The 12657-nt window shown below is 40.6% G+C and overlaps 1 protein-coding gene across 1 annotated transcript in view; it reads right to left on the bottom strand.

Moving 5' to 3' along the window:
* Positions 1–12657, bottom strand: part of RSPO3 (R-spondin 3) — a 62032-nt gene that overhangs the window by 25095 nt on the left and 24280 nt on the right. The window contains exon 2 of the mRNA XM_084514735.1: positions 1789–1980. Within this exon, the coding sequence (XP_084370861.1) occupies positions 1789–1980 (192 nt within the window). The remainder of the gene's footprint in view (positions 1–1788; positions 1981–12657) is intronic.

Here is a 12657-nt window from a genome sequence, read left to right as displayed (position 1 = left end):
CAGTGCCTCACAACCCTTTCAGTGAAGAAGTTCTTCCTAACATCTAACCTAAAACTCCCCTGGCTCAACTTAAGCCCATTCCCCCTCGTCCTGTCACCAGGCATGTGGGAGAACAGACCAACCCCCACCTCTCTACAGCCTCCTTTAAGGTACCTATAGAGAGCGATAAGGTCACCCCTGAGCCTCCTCTTCTCCAGGCTGAACAAGCCCAGCTCCCTCAGCCGCTCCTCATAGGACATGTTCTCCAGGCCCCTCACCAGCTTCATCGCCCTTCTCTGCACCCGCTCAAGCACCTCCATGTCCTTCTTGTAGCGAGGGGCCCAAAACTGGACACAGTACTTGAGGTGCGGCCTCACCAGAGCCGAGTACAGGGGGACGATCACCTCCCTATCCCTGCTGGTCACACTGTTATGACTCTAGCATTGCAAAACAATCTTCAAAGGTAGCAAATTATTTTTAGATCTTCCCTATGCCCTGTACACGCACTGTGGGAAGCAACAAGTGGTCTTAGTATGAGTCGGATTTTAATAAGGATGGCCTGATGCTGAGTGGTCACACACTTCTTGTATTCTTGCAGACCTGTTCAAACTGAAAACAGAGCACAGCTCATCAGAATAACAATATAGTACTTATGATCTACCTTGACATAGCACAGGTAGTAACTAACTCCACCAGCTACATGTACTGGACCCAGTTCCACGCTATTTATCTCCATCCATCCAGAAGAAATAAAACATGTTTTATGTCAATGTAATTTTCATATTTTAAGTGACTTTCTCATGTTTGACCAACAATCCTGTAGTATTTCACACATCCTCTATATGATTACCCAGAATGGCATTAACAATATATTTTCCAGTTCTCAAGTATTTTTAAAAGACATAAGCAAAAACTGGTGCATGACATAGCTCGTGTCTTATATTTAAGGCCACACACTGCTAAAAAGTGAGCAAGTACTTACAGTGTCAAGTTACTCTGTAAGATTTTACTCTGGGGTCTGTTCATTAAATAACTTTTATTACCAGGTAAAATCTGGGAGAGTGGCTTGGCTGTCGCATGTATGTTTTTATATTACCTGTGGGGTTAAAAACTGAACTCAACAACAAAAATTACAGGAGGGAGGGCAAGGAGGGGAATGAGAATGCTATTACAATCTTTTCCAGTTCATTTATGGTTCAAAATACACAGTAGGGTCAAAACGTTGCCCAAATGGTAAAGAATAGAATTGAGTTCTCTGTCTCCCAGCCCAAAAGCAACATGGATTGTTAACCTCCCCCAGATCAGGCTGAGACCTTGCCAGCTGGTACAGACATTTACACTGCTTGTGAGGCAAGCTATAAAGAGACCAGGGCAAAGCGCATCTCCACAGAGTGCCACCTTGTCTTCACATCTCGGGGGAAAGGCCAGGAACTGCCCCAGTCCCTGAGGCTCAGTGGCCTTTAGCCTCTGCTTTACAGAGCTGCAGCTGCTCAGCCTTGCTGCCCCAGCCTTTGGAGGGCAGTGCCTGTCCCTGCTGCTGCCCTACTTCTGCATCAGGGTGTAGAGACAGAGGCCACCTCCCAGCTCCTAGGCAAGTCACTCAAGCAGAGCTGGGACCCTTGAGCATTAGGCACTTTTCTAATTTTTCAACTTAACTCCTTGTTCAGGTTAATATTTATTGCACTACTATAACAGAACTGAAAAAATAAAACTCGGCCTGTCCTCCTGCTTCTCTGTTGACTCGACTCCTAAGGAGCATTCAAAAGAGGACAAACAAATCAATGTTCTTCCCCTTTCCCCAGCACTTACTTGCACACTTATTAATATCAGGATACCGTGTCCCATAGTATCCGCTTGGACACGAGGAAAGACATACTCCAATCTGTTTCATGCCAATCCTCTCCAGAACAAAGAAGAGTCTGGGCTTACATGACAGGCATCCGTTGTAGTCCGAACACGTAGCACACCCTCCTTGGCAACCCTGGCTCACGTTAGGATGCACTGCAAAGAGAAGTATTAAAAAACAAGGTGGAGAAGGAAGAGAATAAGAAATTAGAAAATTTCTTTCCAAAGAACAAGAGCATAATGGTTCCTCTGTACTTGGAAGGGCGGACTACCCTCCTCCCCTCTGACAGCTCTTTAAAGATTGTTTTGTGTTTTTTTTTTTTTTTTTTTTCTTGCATCTTTTATTATGACCCAACATTTCATTTCGGTGATTACTTCACCTGCATAAAAATGAGAAGCTTAACTGACATGCTCACATCTTGCAGAAATAACAAAGTGCAAATTAAATTTAAAATAGATTTTGTAGAACAGCAGCATCCTAGAGAAAAATTATTTTTCTTCTAGTTATTTCCAGTGTTTTTCCTGCTGCTTCTTCAGTTAACCTTGTATGCACTTGACTCAGCAGATAAATACACATTCATATATATTTGCTTTTCAAACCTGGATGATTAAAAAACAACCCAGTATATCATTTCCTTCATTGACTAAATGTATTTTGATTGAGTTCTGCTGTGCAGAATATGCCCCTGTTAGATCTAATGCTAATTTGCTCTAATAAAAAGACACAGGAGAGCCATCCTTCTCACCCTCCTTCTTCCTCTGGAATGTTCTCTCTGGCATGTTTTTAATCTCTAACAATTACAACCTGATGTTCAGACTTAACTGTGGCATTTACCCTGCTCCAATCCCAGCATGGAGCATAGGTAGGATTATATTTTCTTTTCAATTGGATTGTTATAATTCTTCAGACAACGAAACGAAACCTTAGTACACTGACTGCTTAAGACTATCCAGTTTTTATTTGGAAGTAGCAGAAAAACGGGAGATATTGCAGGCTGTATTTTCAGCAGCAGACATTAATCAGTGAATTACTTCTCAGTGGTACAGAGTAATGTTTTGTATCTCTCAGTATTGCAGAAGTTCTTACCTCCTTCTAATTCCTTCTTGGCTGCATTCTTAAATAGGAGTTTGATAATTAAGCATCAAGTAGCTCTAGGCCTGTGTCACTGTTTTTCTGGCCTCTTCTTGTATGACAAACCCAGACGTTTTTCTAACTGTAAACTTTAATTAAGACATCTGATTCTATTTTATATGTAAGATAAATCCAGTCCTCATTTATATTTGTAAATCCAATTCGTAAATACTGCCATCTTCCTGTTCTGCTTTGTCATCAGGCTTGTGATATTATTATAAATATGCATGTTCCATACTTTTATCACCTATTTTAGTGTTCTGAACTTATTTTTATCTGCAGACGCTGATAAATAGTTCCCATACACAATGAACTTGCTTTTGTCATCTCCCTTCTGTGGATCCCTTGGAAGTGGACCAGAAGCCCATATGAATCCATGGCTTACAGGTTGAAAAGCACGACTCTTGCTGCTAGCCTGGGGGAGTTTGCCTGGTGGCAGGGAAGTTTGGGAATACCCCTGTACATTCACTTACAGCTTTGGTAAAAATACATAGCTCAGAAATGAGAAAGGCACTCCTTTATACTCTGAGATTTCAATGGCCAGTATCACAATCTGAGAAATCTCAAAAGGAGTTCAAATTCACTTTTCCTCTTCAATTAACAGAATACAGAATGAAGGTTATTTCTCTCAGTAGGGCTGAACAGGTAGGAAAAAAGAAATCCTTGGCCCTGCTTAGGACAAACAATTTCAATGAGAACATAAGAGCCTAATTCTCTGTGCCCCTAAGGCACTCTGTGGAACAACCACGAGGGAAGTGTATTTACCACCAAGACACACCACTACCATAAGAATAAACAGCATTCTGCATAGTGAGAAGCTGCAAGCACAAACCATTTATCAGATATGTTTTCACCAAAGTAGTGAACTCAAAGTACCAAAAGTAGTTTGTCACTTCAAAGTAGTGAATGCTCTCTAAATACAGGACAATGTTTTGCTGAGAAGATTCCAAAGGTACAGAGTGTATTGATTCTGAAATTAAGAGCCAGAAAAAATTGCTTTTAAGAGTTTACCATGTGAAAATGTCCTTGTCTCTCTCAACCCTGTGTTTTGGTTCTTGCACGAGGCTACTTTCAAAGGCAGACATCGTAATGTGATCTAAGAAGCTGACATTATTTAAAAACTATCCATGACTTTCCTTCATTAAGTCTGACAGAGGGAAGAAAAAGCAGCTGAAGTACAAAATATTTGTCATCAAAGCTGCTATATAAAATATGGATGATCACTTTTGACAGGAAACATATTACGTGTGAGCACCTGTGACAGATCATTATGAATACATTCACTTGACAGAGAAAACATTACGTGCAACTGCTCAGAGGTCAAGCTTTGTGTGTGAGCCCTTAAGACAGGCAGTGCTTTATTGCCAAGAGAAGATAATTCTCTACAGCTAAAATCCATCACATGGCCAATTTCCATCTCCACTAACTTCAGCAATATTAAATATAAAATAACATGTTTGCATAGCCATTTTCACACTTTCTCCTCTTTTATTCGTCTCAGATATATCTAAAAAAAAAAAAAAAAAAAAAAAAGCACATAGTTTCAAATGGAGAATCATGTTGTTAGTGTTACGGAGGAAGGAACAGGTTAACATATGTAAGTCAAGCTCCATTTAAAGGTTGATTTCATGCCATGTTATAACACAACGTGTGAAACAAAACAAGCTTCTGGTCTTAGAAATGCAGAGCAAACGTCTCATTGAAAAGTTAGAATTGATATTTTAAATTAGGAGGAGTATTTTTTTTTTCTTTTTATTTATTTTTTTAATCTTAAAAGCTATTAAAGGGATTTTTTTTTTCTGATTGTCTGTTGTGCTGGACATTTCTTTGAGCCTGATAATCTGTGTAATGAAACTGTGTCTCATTAAGCTTGCTTCGAATGCAAGGTAGGCCCCTATGCTGGCTCAGGCAAGGAGAAAATCAGGAACAGACAAGTGCTCCAGAAATTGGTACTGTCTGAAAGCCCAGCACTGTGTTTTGTTAATGAATCTGGAAAAAAAAAAATTATGGGTGGAGGGAAAATATTTGTGTCTAGAAAATGAGGGAGCATGCTGGAAAAGGGTCATCTCCAAGATCTATCTGACAACCTTACCCTCCATAACTCTCAGCCTCCACTCTCTCCAGTTTAGGGCTAGGCACTTGCCCGAGGCCTGCAACACAGTGAGCAGTGGCTGCTAGGGCTGGTCCCTCCTGTTCCTAAGGAGGCCAAAACGAAATGGGACAAACTCATGCTTCTGACCACCTTTGTGCCTGGGGAGGGACCTTACTGCTGCAGGGCAGAGAGCTGGCCTTTACTACTTCTCTCTTGGTGCATCAAGCTGCTGAAGCCTGGAAATCTCAAGCATTTCAGCAGTTGCACACTGTAACCATGAGGAAGCAACCAGAAGTGGTGAAATCTGGCCAGTGGTGAAATCAGGCAATGCCTGGCACAGGCATTGCTTCAAATTTCTATACTTACTATACAGTAAGTAAATACTATACGGTATTACTATACAGTAGCAACAAATAAGTAATGTAAAGAAGTGCTTTGAGGTCTACAGGTGAAAAATTACTAGGAGAGCAGCAACCGCTCCTGTTAGCCACAAGTTTTAGATGTGGTAGCCAGGCAGAGAGAGGGACGGTGCCTTGGCAGGGGGTCAGGCACTGTGTCCGCACAGATTAGGCCCTGGCTGTACAGCCAAGTGGTCAGGGTTTTAGCATTCCCCAGAATGCTCTCACTTGTAACCATGTGGCCTTTGGTGCAACCTACTTAATTACAAAGACATGATAAAATAAAATGTGTTATAAAAATTCCTCCATAACCCTCAGAACAGTTTTTTTTTTTTTTTTTTTTTTTTTTTTTTTGTGACTTAAAATGGAGGTATGCTGTGAGCAGCCTGCTAGGAGCAGTGCCGGCAGTCAGAGGTGGCCCAGCAGCAATTGAGCAAGCCATCCTCTTGTTTTCCAGAGCTCTTTGAACACAGTGAAATCCTACACTCTCAGGGATGGAAAATACAGCACAACAATGGGCAAAGCAAATGGTGGAAGCACAGAGACCCACAGAGATATCCTTACCCACCTCTTACACAAGGATCAACCAGGACTGCTTACTTGCATCAGATCCAAAAGTATGTGTGTGCAGGCTCATGACTGGTTTTAGGTCCAGAATCCATCCATTATGTTTTTCTCTTTAGAAAGCCTAACTACTAGAGATCAGAGAAGACACTAAGCTAATCTTGAACTATTCCCAGCCCCTGTCTGTCTTTAAGCTCTTTTTGGCTTGAATGCTGTTTTCTGTTTTTGTTTTTGTTGTTGTTGTCATTGTTGTTGGTTGGTTGATTGATTGATTGATTGACTGATTTGTGTGTGTACACTGTTTGTCCAAATATTAGTTTTCAGCCTCATTAGTGAATGAAATCACTGGGGATTTTCCTTTCTCAGAATATTTTCCAAAGTACTTCTCTGAAAACAATGAGTTGTGATCTCCCTATTAAAAATAGAAAGTTAAGGACAAGGAGCTGAATTTGAGTCTGAACTTTAAATCCTGGGATGATAGGTGATTTTGATGGCACGCAGCAAACAAATTCTAACACCTTTGGCGATGAAATTTTGCGCTTAGTTTTACTTCATATACATATTGAAAGTGATGGTATTAAAAAAAAAAAAAAAAAAAAAAAAAAGAGTATACATGAGAAATCCAGGAATCCAGGCAGGAGTATATTTTCACAGCCAGGGGAAAAGCTTGGGGTAAAAGAATATTCTTTTCCCATTTGCTGCAGCTGAGGTGCACTGTCTTACCATCAATCTTCAACTACAAGAAGTCCATTTAGAGGGTCATTCTTGAAATGGATGTGCTAGACAAATGAAATCCATCCGTGCTAGGAAGCTGTTGTTACTTCTGGTTTCTCAGGCCTGTGAGTGCTCACAGGAAATATTTTCACAGCAGAGTTACTCTGGAATTCAGCCTCTCCTGGGTGGACCTCGCTGCAAGACCTGAGCCCTGCTTCAGCTTCACCTACCAAATCACACCCCATGGGTACCAGCCCTGGTGATGGGAGATTTGTGACAAGATATCCCTTGAGTTCTTGTAACACTTATCACTCTGCAAGTTCTTTGGCGTCTGTTTTTCTCTCTCTTGCTTAGTGTGAAGCAGCTGTCTGTGGCAGTGGCCTGAAAACAATACTTCGTGTGAAGCACAGTTACTCTTAATCATGTGGACTGTCCTTTAGGCAAAAGCAAATAGCATTTGGCAGTGAGCTCTTCTAATGAGAAAGTCATTAAGGAATTCAGTTTGCAAACCACAGCATATTTCCTCATACTCTTTCTTGGACAGCATTTCTCTGTGTGCAAAATACATTAGAAATGGAACAGACAATTGTGGGGCAAAACCACTGAACCAATGTGTAGGTAACATACAGTGCAGAGCATGGGAAAAGCCCAGGGGTGGTGGAACAGCACTGGGAGAATAAGTACACATGGGTTTGATTAGCTTGTATTATCACTGCTAAAGAAATCTCTTCAGCCAGCCTGGGCTGAAATGAAACCTGAGCTCAATCTTACAGGCTAAGCTCTGCTTGATAGCTTGGCCTTAAATCACCCACACAGAGGCCAGGGACTTGATGTGTTGTGATGGGGCAGCAGCTGGGCTCTGTAGGGGAGGTAGACCCATTGCACAGTAATTGCTACGTTTGATTGGCCATAAGTTTTCTGGGATGCAACGGAACCAGTGGTGATGCCTGAGGAATGTGAGCTCTCCATCCAACCTCCCCTGGATTTAGAGTAGTCTGAGGAAACCTTGAAAGGAGAGACAGCCACAAAAAGAGCAAACAGGAAAACCAGTCTCAAAGTCAAGTGTTAAACTCTTAACATCTTCTCTTCCGCTTTGTGATTTGTGCTTCACAAACACTTTTAAGATTTCTTTCTAAGAGGATGGCATCTCTTCCAGATATTTGTCCTCTTCCAGATATTTGTCTGACTTCAATTTTGCTTCAGAGTATTGCTACCTTCTGTAGTACACAACATATAAAAAAGATGATCGTCAAGTGTTTTGAAATAAAAAGATCCCATAAGGACTGAAACATCTGCCTGGCCTGACAGAACATTTTCCTCCTCCCTCAGTTACATCTGAGGATAAAGAAACCAACCTTTTTTGTTCACCAAGTGTCAACAGTTCTAAAGAGGAACAGAAAGATGAGTATGGGACTGTCCCACAGTCTGAGGGAGTATCCGTGACCATTTTGTAGTGGTGTCTACCAGCAAGGAGGCCCTCATCACAAACAGCCAAGATCTCACTGGGGGATGCCTCATCTTTATTAAATACATGTCTGGCAAAGTGATCCTGAAAATTAAGTACACTGGCTGCCAGAACACATTTCCCCGGAATTTAGTTAGAAAGAGCATCAACAGACTGAAAAATCTCACCAGGGGTACAGAGTTTTGTGCAGTCTCCTAGCATCTTCAGTGCAACAGAAATGAGCCACAGCAACCACAGATGGCTCCTTCTCATTCCAGAGAGTTTTGTAAATAAACTGAAAAATTCTTTTCATGGAGAAAGAAGGGAAATTGACTTTTTTTTTTTTTTTTTTTTTTTTTTTTTTTTTTTTTTTTTTTTCCCACGTACTATGGAGCACCACTACAATTCAGGGATACAGGAAGATTAACCACTATAGGGAGCAAAGAGGATTCCAAAGGCAAGTTGCCTTAAGCACCCTTGTGATGATGGAAATGGTAGGATCAGGTCATGCAATATCTGTTTACATCAAGTTCTAAATCCTATAAGCAACTACAGATTTTACAGGTAGAGCCAGCTATATTTATTTCCAATAGCCAACCTTCAAGACTACATTATGAGTCTTCTATAAGGGTAAGAAACTGAATGACATTAGCACATCCTTACTGTCTAGATAAGATTACATGTTACAGAAGGAAATGTATAGGATCTATAAAGAGTAGCAGTAAGAAACACCTAGTAGCTCTTTAACCAGTGTGTCATGACATATGCTAGACTCGGCTATATGCAAAGCAAGCATCTGTGCTGAGGAGAAAGAAAGAGACATGAGTTTTGGGAAGAGATTATACTTTCTGTATGTATATTTGGACAGTATTTTAACAGTCTAAACCTGCAAGATGACGTCATGAAGCTCTCCAGTTGATTCTGCACTGTTTTTATGGGCACAGAACTCCAAAACCAGCGGTTTAAAAATTGTCAAATGCCACCGTGACCCCCATGACTCCCAGATCTCTTCATTACAAGAGGTGCAGACTTTATTCAGGTAAGAAAAACATACCCTTATATTGTACATGCTCATTCTCTCAAATATGCAGGCACATTTTCTGCCTTATGCTAGCCTTCCATTTATTATTCATATGTTTCTAACAAAGCTCATTGGTGATAAGGTTGTCGTGCTGGCAGCAGAGACTGTCCCCCCAGTTTACCTCTCTTTTTTTTTTGCTGCTCCAGCATACTGGAGACTTTTATTGTTGCGTATTACACAGATGCTCGTGCACTTCCAAGCTGTATAAGGATCACTCAGCTCATACTGTCAACATTACACAACTACAGTAGCATTTGCAAGTTTCCCATTTCCCACAGGGTCTTTGGAGACCAGAGTTTTTCTCTCAAAGTTTTGTTTCAGAAACCACAGAAAGAACAGCAGGATGTAACAGATTTTACTTTCCGTGCTGGGGACTAGGGAGAAGGGTTTAGACAGCAAATGCCTGTAATCCCATGTCAAAGTTATGATTTTTCTACTACTATGTTTACAGCGTTAAAAAATTAATAAGCTAGACAGCAAGCCAGCCCACTGCCTTGGCGTTGCTCAGATGTGCCTTTGGTCAATTACTTAATATCCTCTCAATTTTGTATATTTTCATAAGTGGCATTGATCAGAAGTTTGTACTGAATGAACTAATTTTTTTCTGTGTGATGATTAAATTCATACCACGCTGAAACTAACTGGAAGCCCCAAATTATGTTGTTTGCAGTGGAACTATTCTGGATCGATGCCTGCAACCATTGAATCAGAACCTGTCTCTTTAAATTCAAGTCTCACATCAAGATTTGGACCCAGAGTATAGATACTAAGAAATATTGCAGTGCTGGAAGGTCTCTAAAAATTGGGTTCTACAATTTGTAACAGTGATAATGATCTCAAATTTTCCTAGAGGAAAAAGGGTAAATTCTTCAGGCTGACTGGCCTATCAGTGACACAAGATACCGTCCAAAATTCAAGTTTAAGTTAATGGCAAAAATACTAGAAGCAGTCTAGTGACTGCTTCTCTGCTGCAGCATTGGGTAGTGATGCATACGCTATCAACACCTAGCAAATGAAGACACAACTATTTTCATCTCTCTCATGCCACTGGGACCTGTGCCAGTTAAAAAAAAAAAAAATACCAAAGGTTTCTGAATGCAAAATGTGAACAGTAACGATATGAAATCAAATTCAGCTCTGGTAGAAAACAGACAAGAGACTTCACCACCAGCTGGCTCAGACTCTTTGGCTGCCATCCTGGCCCACCAAAGTCAACAGCACAGATCCTCTTAAGAAAGGGGGACGAGGATCTCACTCATTTGTTAATCAACAGCTTTTGGGTAGCCCATGATTTGGAGCGCCCTTATCTGATTTATAAAGGTCAGTGTGATTAGATGGCCTGTTTTGAGTGGGATTAAGCTTTAGGTTGGGTGAGATTTAAGTAAGTGTCTGATTCCTGACAAACTGACTCAGTTCAACAGCTCTGCAAGTCTGGCCCTCCTTGTGAAGTAAATATGAATGGCACGTAGTTAGGGCTTGTTTCATCACCCTTTGTGCCTTCTGCCCTCCCTTTGAAGTCCGAGCCTCCCCCTCCCAACCTTCTCTGCTGCCTCACACACTGGCCCACATGAAAGACATTTCGCACTCACACCAAGCATCCTTCTCTTCCCTAAGACCATAATAGATCCAGCGTCACTGCCCTGATACGCAGCAGGCAGCTTACAGCCAACCCAGAGCCATGCTGGGCAGTATTTGAGCTGAATTACTGGGGCACGGGTGATGAAATCAAGGCTAATATCCACTCTGGGCATGAGCAGGGACACAACTCATTTGTCACATGGTGGTGGTGCACCACCACTGCCTGAGGATTTGCACACCCATCTCCTCCGCTGAGTGCAAGAGAAAACAAAGCATCTTTTTCATTATTGTTACTTAAATGTGGCCTCTGTAAACATACGTCCTTCATCCCAAAACTAATTAATGGCATAATGCTCACACACCAAGCTCCACAGACAGTTAAATCAATCAAAAGCATGCAGCAATCCCATTGGGTGCTGTGGTGGCAGGAAGAGGCCCAGGCAGAGGCCAAGGTACCTGGAGGCCAAGGCGCCCGGGGGGAGGCCAAAGTGCCCAGCTGCCTCCTTGCTGGCAGGGTGGAGGAGCCACAAGCTGCCCAGGGTGGGGGTGGCCTGGAGAGGAGGCCAAGCACTGGGAGTTCGGTTCTGGTGGCTGAAGGGCACCCCTCATTTGCTCTGATGCTTGTCCCTATGGATCAGCTGTGGAGCAGAGGATGGGAAGGCTGTTTCACAAGGTTTTTTAAATGTGGGATTCATGGGAAATTGTCATAAGAACCAAAAAAATACAAAATATTCCATTTAAAAAAGATCTATTTCACTTTGTTGGAGATATTTGGCTTCAGTTTAACTTTTTCAAAATTCATATTACATATAATAAATCCAAACGAAGCATTTGATATGAAAAAACAGTTCAGAATATCTCAAAAAATCAGTTCCAGAAGATGTTACAGGTGTTTTTTTTGTTTGTTTGTTTTTTTGTTTTGTTTTTTTTTTTTATGGTACAAAATGCTTCTTATTCATTCTCAGACAGAATTCTGTCAAAGTTGTTTTATGAAATATTTGAATTTTTAGAGAGTGGCATGTTCAGTTGGAATGTTTTTCTGTAAGTGATTCTCCAAGTGGCTTTAATTTGTAATAACTAAAATGGTATGGAATGGTAAGATATAACATTTTAATTTGCAAGAAAAAGGAAATTCTAAAGAAAAAAAAATAAAAATGAGACCACCTATTGACAAGACTAGGTAAAGAAAAAATAACCAGAAAGGCATACAATTGTATATGAAACTGGTAATTAAATATCTAGAAAAATTTGGGTTAGCATTATGAGTCTGATTAAATATTTTCAAGTAAGAGTTATAAAATCAAAGTTTTTTAAACTGCTTTAATGTTCTTTCTTCAATTGGGACAAATTACCCCAAAACCAACAAAAAACAAACAACAAAGAAAAAAGAAAAACACAAAAAACTTGTGTCTTTAAAATCAATTTAACCTAAAGTAGAAATTAAAAGAAATAAATTAAAAAAAAAAAAAAAAAGAAAAGATTATGAATTGTAGCTTCTAAAGGTGGCTCGTTTTTTATTTGTCAGATATATTATTTAACATTGTTGTTGAACAGCAAATGTGACGTCCAACACTTCTAATTGCACAAATTGTCTTAAAAATATACTTTTGCTAGTCTTTCGCCTACAGCAGTAGTATGTGTCACATAATTTAGACTGAATCACAGCAGCATCCTGAGGGCATGTCACCCTACACTGCACAAGTACAATTTGTGAAACACCTCTTCCTACCCAACTTGCTTCACAATGAAGTGACCCATTTGCTGAGATGGCTGCTTTTTCAGGTGTCAGATGCCTTAGCCAGCTTGAAAAATATTCTTGGCACTTTGCAA

Source organism: Aythya ferina (assembly GCF_964211825.1).
Source record: "Aythya ferina genome assembly, chromosome: 3".
Classification (NCBI taxonomy): Eukaryota; Metazoa; Chordata; class Aves; order Anseriformes; family Anatidae; genus Aythya; species Aythya ferina.
The sequence above is the reverse complement of the archived record's forward strand: the minus strand, read 5'-3'. Positions and strand labels throughout refer to the sequence as shown.